General features: G+C 37.3%; 1 protein-coding gene across 3 annotated transcripts in view; it reads right to left on the bottom strand.

Annotated features, from left to right (window-relative positions):
- The window catches only part of MPP7 (MAGUK p55 scaffold protein 7), a 79,610-nt gene that overhangs the window by 39,122 nt on the left and 14,353 nt on the right, over window positions 1-26,135 (bottom strand). For 2 of the 3 annotated variants that reach the window (XM_079946829.1, XM_079946831.1), the window contains exons 2-4: window positions 16,642-16,806; window positions 9,770-9,888; window positions 625-702 (exon numbers count right to left, since the gene is read on the bottom strand). In XM_079946829.1, coding sequence (XP_079802955.1) covers window positions 625-702; window positions 9,770-9,888; window positions 16,642-16,678 — 234 coding nt within the window. In that variant the 5' untranslated portion in view covers window positions 16,679-16,806. The remainder of the gene's footprint in view (window positions 1-624; window positions 703-9,769; window positions 9,889-16,641; window positions 16,807-26,135) is intronic. The other variant, XM_079946830.1, reaches the window with a different exon arrangement.

Here is a 26,135-nt window from a genome sequence, read left to right as displayed (position 1 = left end):
GTGTGCACACAATTCATCAGGGTTGTAGAATTCACCATATAATGCAGAAAAGGCAGGCTTGATTTTTATTAATAAAAATTATAGTAGCAGGAAATTAAATACTCTATCAATGCCAACCCGTCTAGATTTTAGTTTTTAGTTATGAAAGTAATTTGGAAAGCTTTAATATATATAAATCTCTGCTTCTTTTTTAAACAGCTATTTTCTGACAACCCCTTCCTATATCTTTCATAAGCCTCATTTCTTTTAGTATTATCAGTCATTTTTCTTATTCTGTCAGCACTTCAGCTATATCATTTATCTTTATTTTTAGAAAACATTCCTCTTGACTATGACTCTTATAACACACCAGAAGCTAACAGCTTCACCTTCACTGTAGACTTCTAACCTGCCATTTTTCTTTTGTGGTACCAAGGCTGAACAAGACTCTATCTAGATGCTGTGTTATTATAAAAGAAACATGTCTAATAAAAATCAAAACAACATTAGCAATCCTGTGATGACAAATCGCTGGAAACCTTTGCACACCCAGCTCACACGGTCCCATTCATATACTGATTCTATACTCTGCTTTCAGACAGTTTGGGGAAATATGGTGCCAATGGTCTCATCAGGGACACTTACATCATCTGCCAAAGCTGATGCGCCGTGCAACATGGGCACAGGGCTCTGTTTTTCATAGTAATGCAGTTTTTCATGGATCTAGGAGATAATGGAAGAAAGCAGTTTACTTAGCAGTAGAAGTAGAGTCTGACAACATAAGTTGGCAAGTGAAACATTTGCAAAGAAACAAACTTACGGAAGCATTTAGCAGTGAACATGTAGATATAATTCATCATCAGCTTCTAGTGAAGCACTGAGAGTATGAAGTCAGATGGAAAAAATGTTGAGTATGTAGACAAACCCACAGAAAAGTTAAACATTTGCTATTTCTTTCCCTCTTTTAGGTTTTCTGGAGTTATATTTCTCACATATTTCCTTCCTTATCATTTACGTCTTTTCTTTCAATCCATATGCCCCAAACCATTTTTAAGTCAACTCAAAAATGTAGCCATCACCACACCTTAAGGCAACAATATCTATTAATTCATTATCGATTGTATGAAACAGTACTCCCTTTACCTGTATGAAGCAAAATTTCATTGTATAACCCCAATTTTTTCCTTAACATAAAGACAAGAGTGCAATCCCATGCATGTTTACTCATAAGTAAGTCCTACTTTTTCAATGGAGCCTAATCTCAGGTATATATGCATAAAATTTCATCCTTAATGTATTCAGTTGGCTGCAACCAGTGGAGTTGCCTTCTATATATTTTACACCAGCACTTTATACTTAAGGACTTGCGATTTAAAAGAAATAAAAAATAATTCACATTTATTCATTTTCAATAAACATAGACTCTAAACTATATGCATAAAATATCTCTGTAGAAAATTCTAAAGATAATAAAAATTAAAGGTAAAGGTAAAGGTACCCCTGCCCGTACGGGCCAGTCTTGACAGACTCTGGGGTTGTGCGCCCATCTCACTTAAGAGGCCAGGGGCCAGCGCTGTCCGGAGACACTTCCGGGTCACGTGGCCAGCGTGACATCACTGCTCTGGCCAGAGCCAGAGCCAGAGCCGCACACGGAAACGCCGTTTACCTTCCCGCTGGTAAGCGGTCCCTATTTATCTACTTGCACCCAGAGGTGCTTTCGAGCTGCTAGGTTGGCAGGCGCTGGGACCGAGCAGCGGGAGCGCACCCTGCCGCAGGGATTCGAACCGCCGACCTTTCGATCGGCAAGCCCTAGGAGCTGAGGCTTTAACCCACAGCGCCACCTGCGTCCCAGCTTACGGCACCCGGTATTCCCAGGCGGTCTCCCATCCAAGTACTAACCAGGCCTGACCCTGCTTAGCTTCCGAGATCAGAGGAGATCGGGCGTGTTCAGGGTAGTATGGCCGTAGAATAAATGAGAATAAAAAGTACTTGTGATGTATCAACACTTCAGATCTTAGCATCTTATGTAATTGTTTATTGACATCCCTTGACTGAAGTGGTGGAATTAGCACTTTGTTCTGTTTTCATTTTTGTTTACAGTAGTATAGTAAAACAAAACACAACACAACAGACAGGTACATATAAAACACAATATTTTAAAACTGTCAACTACCTGGCTATACAAAATAAGCAAACATAAAAATGTCTTCATTAACCATACCATCAAAGCTACACGAGGTAAGTTGTTCTATAAAAAACACAGTGCACTTAATCTGTACAGTGGAACCTCGGGTTTTGAACGTAATCTGTTCCGGAAGACCGTTCGACTTCTGAAACGTTCAAAAACCGTGGATCAGTGGGCAGTTGGCAAAATCCATTGCAAAACACGCAGCAGAAGCCATTTGACTTCCAAGGCACATTCGAAAATGAAAGCAATTACTTCTGGGTTTTTGGCATTCAGGTTCCAAATTGTTTGGCTTCCAGGACGCTCGAAAATGGAGGTTCCACTGTACTAGAAAAAGGTCTTAGTGTTACAGGTCCAGCTCTCTGGAATCAATAACCAGCTGAAATCAGACAGGTGCCTAGAGTGATGATGTTTCGGTGCTTACTGAAAACATTTATCAAAGGAAATTTTTTCTTGAGGTTTACTCAAGTCTTCTATGGAAGATCAATTTTATATCTGATGAAACTCTTTCATTGTCTTTAAAGTCTGTATGGATGGTTTAATTGTTTTAGTTTGTTGCATTGATTTTATCATTCTTAGAACATGTGTGCCTATGTTTTATTTGTTTTTAAATGCCATGACACCTGTGAGCATCAGGTTGGCAACCCCTGAACTAGTATGGAGTAGACTTTTATCAAGGAAACAAAGGAAGGGCTGTATTTCTGCAGTAATGCAAAGAGGGAAACAACACAACTGAAGCTTGAATCAAAATCTCTGGAGGGAATAGTAGCTTTCAAGGTTGTTGAACTGGTATTCTGAACTTTCTGGATTAACCAGGTACCATGAGGACTTCTTCCACTTGCTGCTCCAATATCTTCAAGACAACCCTAGATAACATCTGGAAGGAGGGGAGGCATATACCAGCACTTTCTATCCTTTTTGTTGCTAGCTAAGCATTTTCATCCTCAACCTAAAGACCTCTAGACATTGCGAAGAAAAGTATGGGCCATTTTCCTGAAGCAAATATAAGTCAGGATCCCCAAAGCAACAACCTCAAGTGAAGCATCTACTGGCATCTTTCAGAATTTGTCTGCTCAACTAGTGAAGCTACCTTGTCTCTCTCCACTGACATATTCTGACAACAGATTTTTTCCCCTGCTCAGTTTAAAACCTTGTATGCCTTTTAGTGAAGTCACAGGTCTCATGCCTTCCTGACTATCTGTATACACTTTTCTAGATACATTGCTGATATGGATCAGTATATCCTTGTTCTTGTTGTATTCTTGAAATCTGAATGATCTCAGCTCCAGATAGGTGATGGAACTCCTTGCACTGTGTTGCAATCTATAAAAACCCATCATTAAGACAGAAAAAATAACTCTCCACTTGCAGCAGACATCAAGCCACAGGCCTTGGAGAATAGGAGGAGTCATAAATAATCCCTGGTAATTTGGCAAGTCAAAGTTTGCAGATTCTGGGTTAAGGATCTGTGAGGAGGCGTAGCATCACCGACTCCCTTCCCCACTACTCCCTCCAAATCTTCACCAGGCTGTACCGTAATTAAAACTTATGGTAGCACAAAACTTAACCACAGTAAATTCTAACCAAGGTTTCCTATTAATCTTGATTTGAAGTTAGGGTATGAAACGACTTTGAAATTCTAGTTAGCCGCGGTTAAAAGGTCAGTAAAATAATTGTACTAACCTTTCACTTTCAACATTAACTAAGAATTATTAACTTTAGTACTGTACCATGTTTCAATATGCAAAATGCATATTTAGTTTTATTACTATTTGATTCTGCCTTCTGCTTCAATATATGTGCTTTACTTACTGACAGTAGATCCAAACATAGAATATATTTCAAGATCCAAATTAATAGGAAAGTACTATAATGCAGAAAGGCATTCTACTTTTGCCCATTTGAACAGAATAGTTTAAATATGGGCTATAAACCCCCCTTACTCCTCGCACAGTTTCTTTTCCTTTCCTTTTTTGATTATTTCTGAAAGCAACTTTATACTTTGACTTCTTTGTTCCTCACACAACACAATAAAGCAACTATTATTTGAAATTTCAGAGACTTCATTCAAGTGTACTTTTTTGTTCAGTAAGTAAGGAAAGGTTTTGATGACTTTGCTTATAGGAAGAGGTCCCCTTAGTGGGTAGAGGAAATTCACTTTAAAGCCAAACAAGTCACCCTTCCTCCAAGATAAATTTCCCTGCCCCTTTTTGAGCCAAACTCCCTGCTCAGCTACTGCAGAAAGAATGTCCAAAATTGGATGAGGTTTTGTTGCGCACTTCAAGCTCAAGTTTCTTAGAACTTGTACACTCTTCAGGACATTTCGAAAGCTGAATTAATCTCTTCCATTTGAGATGAGAACATGACGCTTTAGCAATAAACCTATTTTTATACATGCACTGTACACAGAACATTACTAAACCTTGTCTCCTTTAAAGCCCGAGGTCCCTCAAGAGATCTTTAGTAAAACCATATTTTTGTTGTTTTTAGTTTTAAAAAAATGAATTTGCTTGAAGACTTCTTCCCTCTTGGAGTACACTGATTCCTTCCATACACACTATTATTGACATAGCATCAAAGCTAGAAATGAATTCTATTTGACTTTTTAACCTTGAAACTTGCACACAAAGGTTCTTTCAACAGCAGCCTGAAGCACACCCATTATGTTATCCTTTATTCTAGGCTACAGCAGATTACTTCTACAATCTCCATTTCAATGAAATCTACAATTGGCTTCACATCGCAATGCTATTTATGTTTGGTCATTAGCAGCAATCATTAGAAGATGCGGAGCAAATGTGAACCTATGGCTGCAATGCATTATGTGTGTGAGAGAGGAGGAGGTGATATATACTTGTCTGCAGCGACCTTTATCTGTGAAACCAAGAGCTACTGGTTTTGTAAAGTGGCCATAATTGGAGAACAAAGGTGCAATACTATAAACATTAATCCAAATTAATTAAACAATCCAAATGCTAAAAGTGTGTTGAAAATTCTCTCTCTGTCTCTCTCTCTCTGTTTGTCTGTGTGTAGTTTACTACAGCTTAAAAGTAGTTACAATTATTTTAACTAGTATCTCACTTTCAAAAACAATGCACAATTTTTGTACAATTTTCAATCCAGCAACTTTGTGCTTAAACATTCCTATTTGAAACAGGATGATTTTTTTTCTTAAATGGCAATTTGGCACACACCAATGGCAGACATAGCCAACTCCTCAAATAATATAAGGCCATATAAAAGGTGGTGTGCCTCTTGCATCACATTCAGAAAGGGGTGTGTGTGTAAAACATAACAATTAAAAAACATGTGCATGTAAAATACAGAATTCCACCAAAGAGATTTTACAATTTCCAGTTCTTCAGCCCCTTGTTAGATGTTAAAACAGAGAACAGACACCACACGTACAGTGCAAACATATCAAAAGTTGACTCAAATGTAAGTTCCATGGATATGAATGTTACTTATTCCCAGAAAACTAGGTACAGGATTGCAGCCTCATGTCACAATTGGCAGCTGAATTAGATTTCTGTTTGAAGATAACTTCTAACGACACTGTGCCATCTGCACAGCAAACATGTTCCACAAAGTAATAGCTATTTTAAAACATTGTGGTTAAGAAAATTTTGTTAACAAGAATGTCAACTATAAATTAAGAGAACATAAACATGAGAGCCACATACTTATAACTCAAAACATAGACCAAGTGAAGAGGTCTGTATCTTAAAGATGGTGTGGTGCACTAGATATAGATATGTAAAGATACATAAGCTACTCTGACAGCCTTTTTTGGCTAAAGTTATACATGTCGTAAATGAATAAATAAATTGTCCTTGTACTTCCCTGTATATACTTATGCGCACGCATAAAGTCAGCAGCAGTTTCACTCCCCGATACAGTCGTACCTTGGAAGCTTGAATGGAATCTGTTCCAGAAGTCAGTTTGACTTCCAAAACGTTCGGAAACCAAGGTGCAGCATCTGATTGGCTGCTGGAAGCTCCTGCAGCCAATCAGAAGCCACACCGGACATTCGGGTTCCAAAGAATGGTCGCAAACCAGAACACTCACTTTCAGGTTTGCGGCATTTGGGAGCCAAAATGTTTGACTCACAAGGCGGTTGTCCATCAAGGTATGACTGTATAAGTATCTTTCCAGGGTTACAATCTAATTCTTTGAAGGCAACAACCAGAGAGCAAATGAATGTAGGAAGTGTTCTATTCAAATTGGAGGTCACAGAAATGCTTGATGCTGCAGCACTGAAGAAGCTAAGCAAGTATTAATTAATCTGATCCATCCCTTGAATGGGAAACCACTGGCAGCCCCATCCAAGAACAAAATAAACTTTTTTTTAAAGTCATCTTTTATCTTTTTGTTCTCAGAGGAATCACAGAAGTAAGTTTTTCAATGCTCATATTCACTGTCAAGTATTAATGATATAAAGGTTGGACTTTGCTTAATTAGCCTTCAGATGAACCTATGTTTACAATATCTAAGAGAAGAAAAGTGAGCCATGATCAAAGAACTGGGATTTCTATATTATCAGTAGCTGTCTATTGAAAAATGTACATATTACCCTTTTGAAAAATCATTTCTCCTTAAAGGATGAAGCATTCTCCATTCCTATTTCTTTTTGGCTGCATTGCTGCTTCTCTTTGGAACTCTCCCAGCAGCAACTTGGGAGTTGGCTAAAGCTACAGCTGATCCAAAAATATTTTTCTAGATTTTTAACATTTCTGCCACTGATGGATTCCGGGGAATCACCAGAAAGTATGTCACACGTCCCTCTGATTTGCATAGTCCTGCTGGCCAAACATATGTTATAAAATCACTTTAGATTGATATTTTCTTGCTAATTAATACAAATATTCTCTCCTACTTTTCTTTATCACTCAAAATGGCCAGCTTTAGCTGTTGTTACATTTTATTTTATGTTATGTTAGGATAGAAAAATGATAAATAGCAGATAAAAGAGAAAATGCTGATGGTCTTGTCAGATGTTTATTAATAAAATGTTGTAAGTTATTCAGTTATTTGTTATATGGACTTCAAAACAGAGAGAGCAGCAAGGTGGCCAGATTTGAGGATAACACCCAAAATGTAAGGTGGTGAAATCCCAAACAGACTGTGAAGATCCCCAACCAGATGCCTAAAAATTAGGTGACTCTACCTTACTTACTAATTTGTTACCCAATGTCTAAGTTGCATATTGGAGCAATAAATAAATAAATCCCAACTTCACATATAAAATGATGGAAGAACTAGCAGTGACTAACCAGGACAGAGGCCCTGTCATCACAGTAGAGAACTTTAACTGTAGGGTTTTTATTTATAAAAAAATAATAATCTAGTTTTATGCCAGAGGTAACTAGGAAAGCAACTGAAACCATAATGGCTCTATCTGGAATGATATCTATAATTCTGATTGCTTCATCTCAAAAAGAACAATGAAAGAGCTGGAAAAGGGCAGCCAAAATTATCAAAAGATTGGAATAACTTTCCCACGAGGAAAGGTAAAAGTTTAAGGCTTTTTAGTTTAGAAAACTATATATCTCCCAATGAAGTTAATAGCAATAGATTCAGAACAGACAAAACCAAGTACTTCAAACAATGCATAATTAAAGGAATTAGCCGCCCCAAGATGCATGGATGCCCCCTGGCTTAGAGTCAAATTAACGCAGGAACTTTAGCACAATCTAAGATAAAAAGGTACTACATTGTGTTCAGTGTATGTAACATAACTTGCATAAATAAAGGTAAAAGACCAAACTAAACAACATCTATCAAAAAAAAATATTCAGAAGATATAACACTGGTTGAAAGAAAACACACCATTTTGGCTGTTCCAGATTTTCAATTCCATCTATTTTCTCAACTGGCATTGGGTTATATCCTGGGATTAGAGTCAATCTAGACATGCAAATACAAAGATGCTAACTACACCTTTGCATTTAATGCACCTGTTTTAAATGTAAATGGCAGCCATGGGAAGATGTCTGATATTATTGGGATCATGGGAGGCAGTGAGCAGGGAGTTTAATCTCTCCTTCCTTCCTGTGATCCTTAAAGAAATCATTCCCCCAAATCTTACATTTGCAACTAGACATTTTATGTCATCTAGTTTGGTGCAAAGGAGGATTTTTAAAAGGATTAGACAAATCCATGGACTCTCAGCATGATGCTCCAATCAAAGCAAGCAACCACTGAAGTTTGTATAAGCTAAGGTTTTCAATTATCTTCCAGGTAAGCCTCATACGCTATCTACATATTATATATTGTATTATATCTGTCTAGTTGGGAGATTCTGTGGCCCTCCAAATGTAATTAGATTCTAACATACTGAGGGCCACAAGTTCCCCATTCCCAGTCTAGCCTTAGGTCTGGGATAGCCAGCCTGGTGCTCCCTTTAACATTGATAGACTACAGCTCTCATTACCCTTGACTATTGGCCATGCTGAGCAGGAGAGATAGAAGCTGGAGTCCAACAATACCTGGAAAGCTCCATGTTGGCTACCCCCACTCTAAGTGATGAAAATAGGGTTGAGTCATCCAACCAGGAGAAGTTGTAGGGAAATGCTCCTAGACATCTCCATAACTTGGAGAAGCAGCTACATATGTAAAATAACCCAAAGGCTAAAAACCTGAGTAGTGATTCAGAAGCCAAGTACACCCTATTTTTGTGATGTTGCAAATGATTATGGGCACATTTCTTTTGGCGGGAATGCAGCCACAAATGTGTTAAGGGACTGCAACAGAGTTCAATAAAAGCCTTTTCCTTTCCTCTGGGAAAGGAACCTTTTATTCCTGGAATGGGAAGCCAGTGTACTTCCCACTTTCCCATACAGTCTCTCCTCTCCTACCCAGAGGCCCAGCCAACAATGTATTACAAGTTCAAATTATAGGACTTGCCTTTTGCAAGTGGCTTTTAATGTTAGCTCTCTGTGAAATCGTAATACTAGTGGCATGATTGCAATGATGGACATTAAAACTGTAAAGTATTTTTTAAGTTAGAAAGTACTATATACATGAATATTTACCATTTTTCTCTGGACACATCCATGAATTACTCTACCAAGTTTATTTTATCATGATCTACTTGAATATATTTATATGCTGAACACAATTTTCAATGGATGCAAGCCAATTAAAGAGTCTTACTAGAATTTCAGTTGACTTTGTTAAAGGAAATTATTTTAAATTAATGTGGCTACTGAACTGTTGCCATCTTTTACCTCAAAAATATATCCCGTCTAATTTTTGCTGTGAACATTTGTTTGTTTAAGCTAAACTCCAGGCCTTGAATGTTGACCATGAAGGAGTCTCAGATTTCCTGCTACTATTTTGTGCTACCTCATTCTAAACAAGGGCAAACATCATATGTTTGTTACATTAGTGTATACTGCCAAAACATCACTATTAAATGAAATCATCTCTGTATTTTGGGTAGAATCCTTTTAACAACTTCCACCCCTCACAGAAGCACTGAGTTGAAACAAGGCTGTTTTGTTTTCACAAAGAAACAGTTTGATTCCTGGTTTACTAGAGGCTGCTCAAAATGTTTTTCCATAAGCGCTTCTACAAAAGAATGAACATTTAAGTGTGGTTTACCTTTACCAGTGAATGAAGGCTTTTTTCACCAAACATATCCCAGAGGAAGGTCAGGTCTTCCTGGCTGTCCACATGTGGCTGCAGCTGGGCTGGCAATGAAGCCAGCAGCTCATACAAACCTATAAAGTGAAAATAAAACACAAAGTGAAAGCTAAGGGTGATCTCATTAATTTCACTTAACCCTCCTGTGTACCTTGCAGCCTACACCATTTTATATTAAGCAAGTAGTGGGATTGGAAGTAGCCAGCAAAACATTAACGAACCAGAAACAGAAGTTTGGTTTAAAAAGTAGTTACTAACAGGGTACTTTTTACTTTATTAACAGTTGCTAAAGCTTCTATAGCAATATATTTACTTAACACTGTACCAAGAATTCATAAAGCTTTTTGGAAAGGGACAAAACCCAGAAACACATGCATTCCTTTGCTTAATCGTTATTCCATTTCCCTTGATGTTAGAGTGAAATGAGTCATGAATAGGAAAAACATCCTTATAAGAACAGAAAATGGATAGGGTGGTCCATTAAAAAGAGTTTGTGGTTTCTCTAAATACTTCTCACCAATACATTGCTTTTTTTAAAAAAAGATCTTGGGTGTAATAGATGCACAAAAATGAATACTTCATTGCTAGCTATTCAGGAGCCAATTCTTTGAGCAAAATCCTTGTACGATTAAGTTATATTTTGTTAAAGAGAGAGTGCATGCATAGGATTTATCCAGGCTTCTCCACGGGGATTAAAGCAATGGCTGCTCCCAGTTATTTGTGGCACATCTCAGAGCAATTTCCCAGGGGCAGACAGTAGCACAGTGTTTTCACAGTAGCATACAGCATAAAACCATCCATCATGCTGCTGTCCAAGAAACATAGCAACATGAACTTGCAGCAGCCTTCCCAGAGGAGGTAACCTAGCATGATCAGGTATCAATCCATAGCATATGTTTAGTTTTTCCAGTGGGATTTTTTTTTTTGGGGGGGGGGTTAAGACGACACAAGTCTCTCCCTGCCATAGTCTTTGAAAACACTGATAACCTCCTGGCTAACCCACCATAGTATGACACTACTATGATTTTTATTCTATTGCTGCAATCCTGACTAGACTTCCTAGGATGTAAACTTCACTGAACTTTTCTGAGTAAAAATGTTTATGATCAGACCAAGGGCTGTTGCATCACAAGAACAGCTTTCCAAAATAATTTTCATTCAAGCATATTCTGTAAAGCTACTTAGTAATCTATCAATGTGATGATTATATCCTTCGTTTTCATATTTTAAGTCACTGCTACTGCATGATCTTTGGAGGCATCGTATGCCTCTTCTAAAATTAAATACAGCACCTTGGGGGACTGATTTAATGTTTTCCCCTCTTTCCTGGCATTATTTAAAGTATGCTGGAAAAAAACATTCTTTCCAGACATCATTTTCTATGGGCTTTTGGGAGGCAATGTTCATATTTCAAATCTTGCTTTATTTTATACCTACTCTCATTTATAGTATTTCTTAAACATAAAAACAGGGTAACACTAAAATCACTACAATTTTTCCTAGTATAAAAAGCATTGAACTTACACAAAACAACACCTTGTATCAGGGGCCGTACTCACACAGAGAGATCACAAGTTCAGTAGTTGGATTAACAGAAGCAAAGCACCTAGTTTATAAGATTTATATACAGTAGAGGCTGTCTGAACATTTATCAAAATGAATATGGTACATAGTTTTAAGGAGTATTGTCCAGATCTCTTTCCATCCCATTTTTAAAGAAGAGATTTAATGTAAATATTAAACACTTTATCAAAACGGGACTGTAAGAGAGAAATTATGCTGCTGAAACAGGAATAGAAAGTGAATGAAAAATTAGCCCAACACTTCTAAAAACCAACAATTTGGGATTCCACAGTAAGTAGAAAATTATAACCATTTATTTAAAACAATATTGTTGGATAGTCCCATTTCCATTTCTCACTGATTTGTTTTTATACTTAATATGACCCAGAGCCTTCATCACAAAAGATTAGTAGAGTTAAGAGAAAAAGTGAAGAGATATTTGGTGGTCACTTAAGGCAAGATGGTGGCAAGTTTTCAACAGCTTTGCACATGCACTGTCCTTGCTCAAAAAGCAGCAGCTGGTGAGGTGAAGCCTAGAGTGGTTTTCCCCAAACCAATGTTGCTGCAGCTTAACTTAACAGGGTAGAACTATAGAAGGTAAGGGCTGCAGAGATACACCAGAGGAGTTCACACAGCACTCCTGCTAGTGTGTCTGCATAATCTCTGCTGCTCCATTCATATAAGCTACAGCAGCACTGGCATCGCCCCACCATGTGGACTGCAACAGCTCAAAAGCAGACTGAAATAGCTACAGGAGCGGTTTTTGAACTTTCAGGCATGTTTTACCCATTGCCTTATCTCCTCTGGAACTACTGTGTTTTGAAAATATTGGGGCATGTTCTTATGTACATAGTTAACTCAGAAAGTGCATATGCTAGGCCTGTTGGACATCATTGTGCCCTACATGACTGAAAAATGCATTCTAGAAGACACCCAAACACCATGCTGCAGCTGAACATTGTACAAAATGATCAGAGAAGCTTGTTTTTGTTATTAGAGATGTTCTCAAAAAGGAATTACACAGTTCTCTGAAGAAATGTTGATCTATTGAATGCCTTTGTTAATGTGAGGACAGGAATGTGATTTTCACTGATTATACCTCCCCCCAATACATGTTACCTGTACAGTGGTACCTCAGGTTAAGTATTTAATTCGTTCTGGAGGTCTGTTCTTAACCTGAAGCACCACTTTAGCTAATGGGGCCTCCTGCTGCCGCTGTGCCATCACTGCACGATTTCTGTTCTCATCCTGAAGCAAAGTTCTTAACCCAAGGTAATATTTCTGGGTTAGCGAAGTCTGTAACCTGAAGCGTATGTAACCCGAGGTACCACTGTCTTTAGTAAACAAAGCTAAAAACTTTGAAACTGCCAATCCTGCTTAATATTGCATTTTCATTTGGCATCCATTCATTGCTACTAAGGAACTTATTGAACATTTTGTGTGTGTGTGTGTGCATGTGCGCGAACGCACACGTGTAAAAATGAAGCCCATGAACATTTTACAACCTATATAACTGGCCATTATTCTGCAATATCGGTTCATACTAGACTAGTACTATTTTAGATTCAAAATGATAAACTTTCACATATACTAACATCATCTTGGTCTTCAAACTGAACTTCCAATTTCTAATACATGAGGAAAACTAAGTGCTTTGTTCAGGCACCAAATATTGGAAAGGCGATCACCAAGTGTTAAGAGAAGTAGAGGAGGCCTTCTTGGTGGTTTGACTGCCCTCCAAAGTTCAAGGGGGTTGTCCAGGAGAGGGCAATCTCTGTGGCAGCCTATAAATTGTGGAATTCCCTCCCACAGAGGTGCATCTAGCACCTTCATTATGTAATTTCCATCACATGCTGAAGATGCAGCTATTTATCCTGGCCTTTAACACCTGAGCTTTAAAAATAGTGAAGATTAAGAAAGAAATAATACTATTATTACACCCAACTTCACTTGCACTTAAGTTGAGCTGCATCTCCCTTGTCTCCATGCCTGATGAAAATCTTTGAAAATGCTAGTTGGAAATGGGGTATGGAAGAGGATTTCCCAGCTATTATACACAGGCGAAGTTTCATCTTACTTGTTCAAAGTTTATTATGTATATATGTTTATATATAGTGACTGCTTATTTGAAACACCTGGCCATCTGATTGAAGAGCAGGGTAGTGGTATGCATTTTTAATCCCGGTTTTGATTTATACATCACTTTGTTCATGAAGCTCAGTTAACAGAATTACAAGTTCAAAACCTATTACATAGTTTTTCCATGAATGAAAGCCTACTTTATCTGGGACTGATATTTAGATCAATCCAACATTCCTAACAATGCCTGATCCAAAAGTCTTTGGAAGACTTCTTAGAGGTGGATGGAATGAATGATTCCAAAACTATAGGTTGTTCATGGAAGTAGTTTCACAAGGTAAACTGCGTTAAAGGAGGCCCCTGAGGATAAAAATCTAGTAACAATTATTGTAGCACGGACTTGTAAACAGTGTCTACAGTACATCCGTGGTACTGCTTTCCTAAACTTTATTAATCTTATTGAATACATGGATACATTGTCATAACAGTGATTTTATTTTTAAAAGACCTGAAAAATGTAATAAAATAATTCTTACAAATAATGGAAAATGAACAGCACACAACTTTTTCCAATTCTAGAGAGCAGTTTCCGTTACTATTATTTTCTACATAAGACAGCTAGTTCCTAGGAGAAGAATAAATGGCTAAGAAATTGGGGAAAGTGCTCACGTGGTAAACTACTCACTCTCAGAGTCCAGATGCTCAACATTCTTGACATCAGAGTGGAAAAATTTACTGTTAGTCTAGAGAAATTTAATATCACCATTCTTGTCATATCCTTCATAGCTTCATTATTAGAACAAGTCTGTGGAAGCTATAAAGTAGGACTAAATGATAAAAAAATATGGTCACTGCGTTCCATCACTCTTACATATTACAAGAAAGAACTAATCTTGTCAGAGATATTTTTAAAATCAATATTAGGACAAATGGATGTCCATTTACCTTCATTTGTTAAGTAATTTACTACATCAGAATTCTGAACCATAATGCCAAGCTACAACTTCAATATTTTATTGTAACTAAGGGGTAATAAACACTAAAGAACATACACCTAAGCCCAGAACAACACTGTAAAATTTTACTGTATTAATAAAATAGAACACACCAGTCTTTAATTTTTCCACTTTGACAAAAGTAGAATAATCATTACTGTTCATTGATATTTCTAACAGGCTTACATTTTTCACAGCAAAAAATTATTTCACAGTTCTGTAAAAGGATCGGATAACATTTTGTTATATGGAACTAATATTCAGTAACAAAGATACCTGCATCCTGACATCTGAAGAAGAAGAAGAAGAGTTTGGATTTGATATCCCGCTTTATCACTACCCGAAGGAGTCTCAAAGCTGCTAACATTCTCCTTTCTCTTCCCCCACATCAAACACTCTGTGAGGTGAGTGAGGCTGAAAGACTTCAGAGAAGTATGACTAGCCCAAGGTCACCCAGCAGCTGCATGTAGAGGAATGGAGACGCGAACCCGGTTCACCAGATTACGAGACTACCGCTCTTAACCACTACACCACACTGGCTCCACACTGTACATTTGCTACTGTACAATGCAATTAAAGATCAGTATCAAGTACCTGAAAAAGGTTCACTCACTTAGCCATTTTAGTGGTTGTATATATGTAAAAATATCACATATGTTTATGCACATAATGGACAATTAGTAACCAAGTAAATTAAAAAAGCTGATTACTACGTGCAATGGTAAGGATTGCATAATCAAGTTTTAATAATACTACCCACAGAAGGTATTACAACAATACAAACATGAAAACTGTCATTACTTTAGAAATGAACAATAATGATATTTTTAAAATGAGTACATTAATGTTTATTGTTTTTTAAATCATGGTTTTTTGCATACGGTCAAGATTTGTATGCCAACAGCAGCTTGGCAATATTACAGTAACATTGTGAGGGAGTTCAAGAATAGCCAACCCTTCTTCATTCAAATTAACAAGGCTCTTCTTGCCTAGTATCATGTTACCTCAAAAGAATAGCAACTGGAGTTTTGTTCTATTGGTCAGCTGTGAAAGAGAAGTATTTCTTTCTTTTTTATTTTCTTTCTTTTTTGCCATGAGCTGCTCTCAAGAAGTCAGTCTAAGAATGTTAGGCTCAAATCCAATTTATAACACTCACTTCAGAAGACCTTAGGAAGGTCCTTATCATTTTAGGAGTCTCTACACTTTGAATTACTAACAGCATTTGCAGGAAGCTAAAGCAAAGATTCCAGTTTCAATTGCCACAGAGTGGTAATACAGCAAGGAATCAAGCAAATTCTTCAGGTTTTGTCTAAAAGTTTGCTTTTCTAAAATTAAACAGAGAAATTGTACTGTGCTAGCAGAATCAAAACTAAGGATATGTACATTTGTTTGCTACCTTATAGAGAAATTTCAGCATACATCATAAATGAAACACATTCTTGATATCCTTGTGAAGGAGGTCGAATGCAGTTGTTAAAAAAACTACAATAAAACCTGATTATAAAACCTGCTGCAATTATTGATATCTGAAACTATTACACATCAGTTTCCCTTTACTATAGTTATACAATTCATAGTTCTTTAATTTGCAACAAAGCTTATGTTAGTCCCCTAAAAGCATATACAAACCCCGATAAAGAGATCCACAGGTTGGAGTTTGCTTCTGCCTGTGCATATCACTTCTTGGATTGGGAATTACAGGCGTGGCTTGGATACGCATCTAAAATAGCATCCAAGTATGGATGTTGTTCCATTAGCATGCATTTGTCTTCAACACGTTTATTGGAATGTACATTCCCTACTATATTATAGTAGAGGCAACTCCCCACTTATGTGGGAGTTACATTACGGGCCCCTGCATGCATAAGAAAAATTGCATAAAGTGGGGAGCACCCTCTAAACATCCCTTAAACACCCTCTCTGCTGCTCTCTCTTTAATCCATACCAAAAATACTATATCCAAAAATATCCACAAGTAGAACTGAATCTCTGGGGCCAGCAGGAAGCAGGACGTGTGGGAAAGCACTGTGCATGTGCAGTCATGCACAAACATGCAAGTGGTGGGATGCCTGTACAAGTCACACACAATTTCTTATGTGCCGCTGTAGATGGAGCAGGACAATATATCCCTATCTACACATAATGTAAAATCTAACAAACTGCAGAAAATTAGCAACCCCAGAGCTTATCTACCTGTGTCACCTCCAGATCCAGTTGATAAAGCTGGCATGGTTTAGTCTGTGAGCTGCAACAAGGACACACACTAGAACAGCGCTGGAGCCAGAAGGAGGTAGAAAGTTTCAGTTCAATTACATGCAGCTGAGTTTTCTACGAGACTGAGGCAATTTCAAAGCAATCCTGGAAAGAACAGAAACATAACAAATAATCATTAGAATTATAAGTTGCTGTAATTTGCCAACGTATATCTAACCTAGTTTAGCAACTTGAAAACTATTTCTTCATACTATGTTATTTTAGGATCTTAAAAATAATATGTACTATCCAGATGGGGTTTCCTTTAATCTATGTGTAAGTTACAGCCACAAACCAAACAGTTGCTTGGGTTGATGTAAGGGACTTGTGCTAACCTGGCAGATTATTTATTATTTATTTATTTATTTATTTTACTATGAGCAACTGACATCCTCACCCCCTGCATACAAAACTGCTTTTCGAATTCCACATCACTTCAAAAACAACTTCCAATATAGTCTATTAAAGAAAAATATGTCTAAAAACCCATTTCCGAAAGAAACCTGGAGACTGAGCATTTGCCAATTAGAAATGTTTTGGTGGGGTTGTTTTTGTTTTGTTTCTTTTACAGTTTGAGTACTTTCCACTAATACAAATATCTATAACCATCCTAACAGTCATCCCTATGGTATGGATCTCTCAACCATTCCAATGTATTTGGTGACAGTACTAACTCCAGAAATGCAGATATGAAATTGTAAAATTTTAACTTAATGAAATTTTTGTTATTAGGATTATTGTGTGCTTCTACCACATGCTGAATGACCACTTCTCTGTAGGATTATCATGTTGAATATTAAGCCACAATTATTAACACACCCTGCATTAAGACTGGCATAACAAGTAGTGTCCTCAAGTGGAGAGGATGAAGGAAAGAGAGTTAATTTTAACTTGTAAAAAATGTAATAAACATAGAGTGACTTTAGCTTTTTCCATGGATATATTCAAATGTATTTTTGTGTCCACTATAATAGTTTACAATAACTACAACATTTATTTTAAGTTTTTAATCAGGTCATTTTTGTCATTCCTATTAATGGAACTAGAGGCAAACATGTTTTAATATACAAATGATCACATGCTAAAAGATTACTGAAAAGTAATCAAAGAACTATAATTAAAACCCATCATTTACTGCTGGCAAGAAATAACTTCATTTGAAGCTGATTCTAAAGCACCATTTATTTGTTTATTTTCACATAATTAACTTCAGCTTTTTAACAGGCTTGTTTGACAGCCTACAAAAGTGTTAGACAGAAAACTGGGTTATATCCAAGACAGAAGTTCAAATGTTTCATAGGATATTTTTTTAGAGAGTTTGATTATTAATATTCAATAGATAAATGGGCTGTTTGGGGATAAATCTATGGGCCTATATAACTCTGCACTGCATTGCGGTTATTGTGTTCTGGCACAATTCTATTTACTCAGTCTTAAAACAGAAGAAGGCAGAATATCTACACACAGATTTTTACTTTTTTTAAGGCACTTGATGCCAGGCCAAGGACACACTGTACAAGTTTTGCAAAGCATCAATTCAGTTTGTCTTGGTGCAAGTGTAACATGCACAAGTCAAAGCTGAAAAATAAAATTTTAAGATCTGGGCCTAGAGAGTCACAAAGCTATCGCAGAATCAAACTAGTTATTGAAGCCAACCAGGTCTTTTAAAAATATTATTTATTTGTTCATCCACTAGCTTTTTAGGTATATTCCTTGAACCTTTTATTCCACAGCAAAAGTGCATTATCTATATTAATAAACACCTAGGTTGCAAAATACTAATTGTGATTGCAGATACTAAAGTTTAAAGACCAAAGCCTTAATAAATATATAAAACACTTAATATTAACAAGTGAGGATGCCATTCCTCATTTTTTCTTTATTGTGGTTAAATTCCTTGATATTAACTTTCAAAAACCCTTATTCTAAAGGGTTGTGTGGTATGAAGTTATTCCCCTCAGAATCTCTATGTATATATTAGTGAAAATAAATGACCTGGTGAAATCTTTACCAGTTAAAAGCTTAATATTTTGTTGGAATGAAACAAGATTCTTTTCTCCAAAACTTGTAAATTAAGTTACATTTTTTTCAGTGATGTTTGCTTTGGCTAAATTTGTTTCAAAATGCTTTGTAATTTTGTATCAGAATCCAGCTATAAGTACTGCTGTCTGCTGCATGGAATCGATTTGCTGCAACACAGAAATACCAGCTGTTATAGTATGTCCTGAGAGGGATTACCGAATATTCTTAAATTGAAGTTCAATCCATCTTTCCATAAAAACACAAGCAAAAGCCAGGAACGTAAAAGGAGTATCAAGTGCACCTGAGGCATTTACAATGCCCAATAGGACTGTTAGAACCAGCCCTTTAAAAAGGCTCATTTTTTGAAATTTCATTATTCCAGTTGTACCTTGCTTCTATATCACACTGTATCAGATTCTTCTGGCAACTACCATGTGGAAACAGTGAAATATGTGAAGTTCAGTGACATGTTGAATTTCCACCAGGCCCTTAGTAACCTCTCAGGCTCCTGTAATACTTGTGACATCTAGTGGTTATGTGGAATGGTGCAGTGGCTTTGATTCACAATATCTAATGACACATAAGGACCCTTCATTCCCTTCTTCAAAAAATAAAACACATGTTTGGTAGCTTAAGAAAACGCAACATCTGAAAGTGACAATGTACCTTAAAGAAGCCAATCTATAATATGCCAATTCCTCTACAATAAACAACAGCTGCTCTTGCTACAACACATGAGCTTCTATATTTGAATGTATATAGCACACTTCCTACATATTTTTCACACAGGTATTTCACATGCCTTCTCAAAAATCCTTGCAATAACTCTAGCAATATGTATGTCAACATTATCCCCATATCACCAATGAGAGACTAATCACAGCTAAGCTGAAGTTTGACTTCAGAACCTAATGCTCAGGCCTTCTATCAACTATGCTACTATCATTTTGGGAACATTAGTGAAATTTTAGAGTATGAACAGGATAGTTATTTACTTCAGTCATGCAAACTGTTTCACACAGCACATAACACACATACAAGACCACAAAGTAATCACAGCACTGAATTACTGGGGCAAAATTACATCTCTTTGAGAAGTTTATACTGCTTTCCTACACAACAGCAAGTCTTTTCTTGTCAATCACAAAAGACTTTTTAGGGCATGTTTGAAAGTGACTCGTCTTGTTTTCCCCTGCTGTATTTTGTAACTCTAGTACGTTGTAGGACATTTCAGAATTACCACACTTTTCTGTGTATAACGTGCCCCCTATTTTGGGGGGCTCAAAATTAATAAAGGGGGGAGATTCCCCAAAGTTGTTGAGATTTTTTGGGAGGGGAGGACTGCCCAGAATTGTTGAGCTATTGGGGGGGCAGAGTTGTTGAGCTTTTCTTAGGGGGGAATGCAATAAATCGCTCACCTGTCAGACTGACAATGCTGCTCGCATTCATCGCCAAAGCAACCTATCCTCTGTCCCATCGCTGAAAAAAAGTGCACATCGCCCGTCCAATTGCCGCAGCAACAGCCAATCAACACCAGACCTTGCCGCAACCACCAATAACAATCTCCAACTCATGGCAGCAACCAATCCCATGTCCCCCTAATTTTGAACATGATTTTGGAGTAAAAAAATATACACAGAAAAGTACGGTAGTTTGCTCTAAGTACAGAACAACTTTGGGAAATGTGGAAATTTTACATACATCAGTAAATATGAACAGTTTTTGTCAGCTTTTCCTCTAATTTTAAATTGGTATTAAATATAAAATCTGCTCCAGAACACATCTGTGCTTGAAGACAACAGCTGATTTATATGTTACAAAGAAGCAGGGAAAAGATACATTGTTCTCAGTTCTTCCTGTCAACTGTTGTGAACTACCTCCAGTACCACAGACACTATGCCCCTGAAACACCAATTGCTTTGGTTCACAAACAGGAGAATGCTAGTGCACTCACGTCCTGCTTAAGGGCTTCCAACAGGCATCTGGTTGGCTACTATGAGAATAGTATGCTGAACTAGATGGGTCTTTCAACTGAGCCATAAGATTCTTATGTGTGTCATCTGGGGCGCCTAGATTTTGATGCAGCAAAAATCAACAAGTCCTGCTTATGGTATTCAAACTATTCCCAACTTCTAAAATGTATAAATCTGTACTTGAACTGCACCTGGGAAACAAAGCTTGAAAAGCCATTTATTAGAATTTCCCATTGTCACAATTATTTATTAGGATGGAATTTATTCTTTTATATTTCCATATCAGAAAATTGATAAAGTTTGACCTTTGCAGATCCAACTTCCAAGGCAGACACACAATATTTACCTCACCTTAACAAGGCTACAAAACATGATTCTTACTTCTATTTGAGAAAGTCTAAAATCCCAAATCAAAGATAAAAGCCTAAAGCAAACATCTACTTAAAACTGCAACACAATGTTTTACTAAGTGGTGAAAACAGAAATCAAGTTCTAAAATGTTTGTTTTCACACTTTTCTTCCCCTTCAGTAAATGACATGGGGTGGAAATTTTTCTGTTATGTAAGTTCATTAAGAATGAATGTGTGCCAATTACAAATAAATATTAGGCAGGCTTGCCAAGGTATTTAGTTTTGTTTTACTAAAAACAGGAAAAACTTCTGGAAAACTCACACTGCCCCCTATTTCACTTGAACCCTCCAAATTCCAATATGTTTTAAGCGAGGACAGTTTGGCACAATGCATATTTTACAATTTACTCTATGTACTACCAGAGAGATTAACAGAGTCTGTTAACACAATCCCAGAGACCTAAGTATTTAAATTCCACCACAGGACATTTAACATCTACTTTGTTAAATTACGTTGTTAAATTTATACATTTTCTGAGGGGGGTTTTATTTTGAGGGAATGAAACAGAAAATTGATTTAAATTTAGTCATTTCAAATGTTATATCTATATATTTCACAGAGAGTGCTTTGAATGCTTTTAAACTGATATGAAAGCAAAATTATATTAGGTCTAACAATTTAGCAAGAGTGCTCATTTGAAGCCGAAGCCTTTTTCATGAATTAATTCAACAAGAGAAGTGGTGAATAGCATCCTGTTCATGCAGAAACAGAATATTTCCTTACGTCTACAGGTTCAGAGCCAAAAGTATTAAGCATGGTCACAGAGCTACTGACCCAATTCCGTTCTGGGAGCTTAAACACTCATGGAAAGGCAAAGAGCTCCATTTGTGTTTAGTTCTGCTCCTTTTCTATTTGAGAGCATAAAATTTTTATAATACAGTTTCCTACTGTATTCCTAGGAAAATCTAATTCAGCACAATAATTTTTCTAAGTCCATAATGGTTTCAATACAGCATTGTTCATTTTGCTGAAATAACAAAAAGCCAGGAAATGCAAACATTAACTTGGAGCTCCTGCATATCCTGTATAGTCACAGTATACATTTCATAAGAGAAAATAGTACTATGAGGGTGAGGGGAGCAATCCAAGTATGCAATCTCCCGCTCTCCATTTAGTAGACTTTCTTAAAATAAAGCATATAAGTTTTCTTTTTAAAAAATTGTTGCTTAAATTTGGCTTACACTTGTAACTCCTACTGTTATTAATAAATATTTAAAATTTGACTCGGGTCACCTGAAGCAGAAATTCCAGTAGTTTTACATTTTCTTCCAGACTGATTTGTATGAATGGGACTATTTTTCTTGCCACCATCATATTCTAAGAAGACAATAGGAATGGGGGAGAGCTCCAAATTCCTGAACCACAAAAGCACTAAACACCTTTTACTGAAAGAGTTCAAGGGTCCCTCTATCTTGGTATTGCTTACATTGATTGGGATCAGATCTCTGGGATTTCTGGCAACAGACATTCCCAGCCCTATATATATATATACATTATATCTTGCTTTTGAATAAAGAAATAAATAATTATACACAGAAATTTTCTTATCCACTATAAGCTATAAGCAGTGTAATTCCTTATTTCTCAATGGAGATTCAATATATAATCTGTGTAGATATACCACTTTATAGGGTTTAGTCACTAGGATCTCACAACACACATACCCCATACACACATGTTGATAACCTGCATTAAAATGAGCCATCAGCTCACCCCGATGCTCTAGACTGAATATGGAAAATAGGATATTACATACTGTTAAAAATATCAAAGAACTGAAGCACTGTAGAGAGAAATGTAAATGTCATGCCCTAGTGGTCTATTTTAGCAGTAGTTTCTTTTGGCCAGAAGAGGGGGCCCACACTCTGTGAGAAGCATAATTCCCTAAACACATTCGCACATAAAGCTGTATTTCTCTAAAGCCTGTCTCGGATAGCAAGTCCTCACAATCACAGGTGACATCTGACTGGCACCATGATCCACTGTGCCTGTAGCAAGTTGACTAGTTACCTCTGCCAAATATTTAAGTCCTAGCACAGTGGGAAGATGAAAAACATTGGAATAGCTGGTCCCCAAATAGTGCAATAGACTTTAAGGTAGCTTGTCATGAAGATTACACAAATGAAAGCCAGTATCAAAGAAGTGTCCAAGATTTCAAGGTAATGTACTAAGCAAATTTGTGGGGGAATGATGAAACCCATACTGGGGAAAACTGTTCAATAATGGCATGATCATCTAAAACTCTTATACAGATAAGTCTCCAGATTCCAAGGTGGCAATCTCAGAGCCACTAACTTTCTAAATGGTTTATGGACAAAGAAATTTGGTGTCCAAGCCAGAGCATTGATGCCCAGTCCATAAGTAAGAAGGATAATACCTTTGTGGAGACAAGGACCCCAATAAAGAGCACCCAGGGAGGTCGATTTAAAAGATCGTTGTGTAGGAAAAATATGAAGGAATCAAATTCCAGCAATGGCATACTTTCCCACCCTGCACAAGACTGTCAGACACTTAAAAACAGGATGTCTAGCACAAGATAAGAATTTGCCCATTTATTAGCTTCTAAGTTCTCCAGCAATGCAAGTTAAGCAATAACTTCAACATATAATAATATTATTGCAATTAACATAAATTCACACACATAAATCTGACAGACTGACACTAAAAGCCAAACAATGGTAATCACAACTCAAATTTTATAATATGCTTAAATCACGTAGATGAGTGAACGAACCAACCAACTACTGGCAGCAGCAGCAGAGACAATACTACAATAATAAAAGATATTAAAAGACTCTTTAAAAATTAGAAGATTAAAGGCCAGAAAGAGTTTTTAAGGAGGTTTTTCCTGACATCAAAAGGGGATTAATGTGTGCACTAGATGAGCCTCTTCAGACAGCCACTTCATTAGACTGACGCCTCCCTCACTTCTCAGTCTGGTGAAAGTCAGGCTGACTGCATGTTCTCTCTGCATACCAAATGACTTGAGTGAGGGGGCAAATAATGAACTACTGGTCCTCTATAGAGGGGAATAAAATTAATAGTGCAATTCACAAAAACCAATTGAACCTTTGTGCCATATGCTGCTGCTAATGGTGGTGTTCATGCTGTTGATGGTAATAATGATAATAAATTTATTACCTGTCCTTCACTAGCAGCTCCCAGGATGGGCTTTGTCAATTTAAAATCAGTATTGGAAACACATTAGTCACAGAAATAGGGTGGGTTCTGAAACATACAGGCAGCCAACAGAACAGGGGCTATTTAAATTCTCAAGTCAACCAGGCCAGTAATCTGGCCAATGCATTTTGAACCCATTGAAGTTTTCAAGTCACCTTCAAGGGCAGCTCTATGCAGAGTGCTCAGGGTGTTCAGGATGGTATCGTCGTAAGCAACCTGCCAAATCAATCTCCTTATCCACAATCAAATCATGGATGATAGGTGTTTTATTCTGGAGAGACCTGGCATTTAGCAGCAAAGCCACAAGCCCAGAGAGTTGACTGGTTGGCATCTCCAGATTCTGAGATACTGAGGGTGCAGCAGAAGGGCAAGGGCTTTGATGTAACTAGTACTCCTCCACCCATATACCTTCATCCAACTCCATACCTCCCCCTATCTACCATCACAGGAATGGTATCCCTACCCCCCTGGCCCAGACACCTGCATTCCTTAATCCACCTCTAATCACAGTGATAAAGAGATACAACCATCCCAGCTAGAAACCACCTCACCTCTTACCTGAGCTGTTGCAAATGCTTCCCTGTCTCTCACCTGGAGTGGGTCAGGTGGCTTTCTCCTGCACTTCACCCTTTACACACAACCAGTCTCTCACTGCAGCTGAACAGATTTCCATGAACAGGACACAAATATCCAACAAATATCCCAGGTAACAACTGGTGATGGCTTAAGAGGAAGTGTTCCAATCAGAGCATGTAGCACTGTCATGCTGGAGATGTACAGTAGCCTCAATTTGCTGTGACAAGACAGGATCATTCAGAAATTATTCATAGGCACTCAGAGCATAAATCAGGTATAAACTAGCCTCAATGAACAACATTAGGTAGCACTACACCATAACCCTTTTCTCACTTGGAAACAAGTGAAGACAAGAGCAACCAGAGCAACATTCCCTTCAGTTTGGTGTAAAACAGCTAGACTTTTAGCATTCACACTGCTTCAGATACACTGGGTAATAATATATCAGGACACATGACAATGAATCATGAATAAGGATTAAAATAGAATTGGGATGCATAATCCAGCAGTCTACTCCCCAAACACTTAAACATGGTGGGGGAGCTACTATTACACCATCATTAAACTTTTTAAAAGCCCCGTATTATCCTCAAATTACAGATGGGGAACTGAGTCTGAGATCATAGCAGCTTGTCAAAAGCCATCACTGAGTTTGTGGAGAAAATGCTCTCTCAATCAAGAACTACCTGGCTCTCACTTCTTAATCACTGTGGTACACCAGACGTAAAGCAATTATGCAGCCCTCCCATCATAACAGTAATGCACTTCCTATACTTGAAATCAGAACATGAAACAGTGTCAAAGTATTTACTGAGTCACCCTTACGCCAAATAGTATTTTTTAAGTGTGCAGACTAACACAAATAATATTTTTATGGTTACCTTTCAGCCATGATTGCTGAGGAACAAAGAGCATCAGGGAGTACAAGGCATTATACAAGTATATGAAGGCATTTACTAGTGTTCAGTGAGTGTTTTGCAGTATTAGCGACAGAACTATTTCAGGACAGGGTTATACAGAGGGAACATGAAGCATTATAGCAGACTTATTGTTAGCAGGCTTAGAGTCAATGCTCAGAATTTCCCAGAAATGTAAATAATTGCTACTAGAAATAAATTTCAATGGGAACTGACCCAATTACTCAAGGCAAGAGCTTCTGCATGTGGGAACACAGAATATGGTTTGGGGCACATAATTCAGTTCTTGAGAATCTGTTTTGCATACACATACAACTCTAGCGCTTAAGAGTGTGTAATACATAATGAATTCCCT

This window comes from Podarcis cretensis (assembly GCF_951804945.1).
Source record: "Podarcis cretensis genome assembly, chromosome: 12".
Taxonomy (NCBI): domain Eukaryota; kingdom Metazoa; phylum Chordata; class Lepidosauria; order Squamata; family Lacertidae; genus Podarcis; species Podarcis cretensis.
This window is presented reverse-complemented; position numbering and strand designations above follow the sequence as displayed.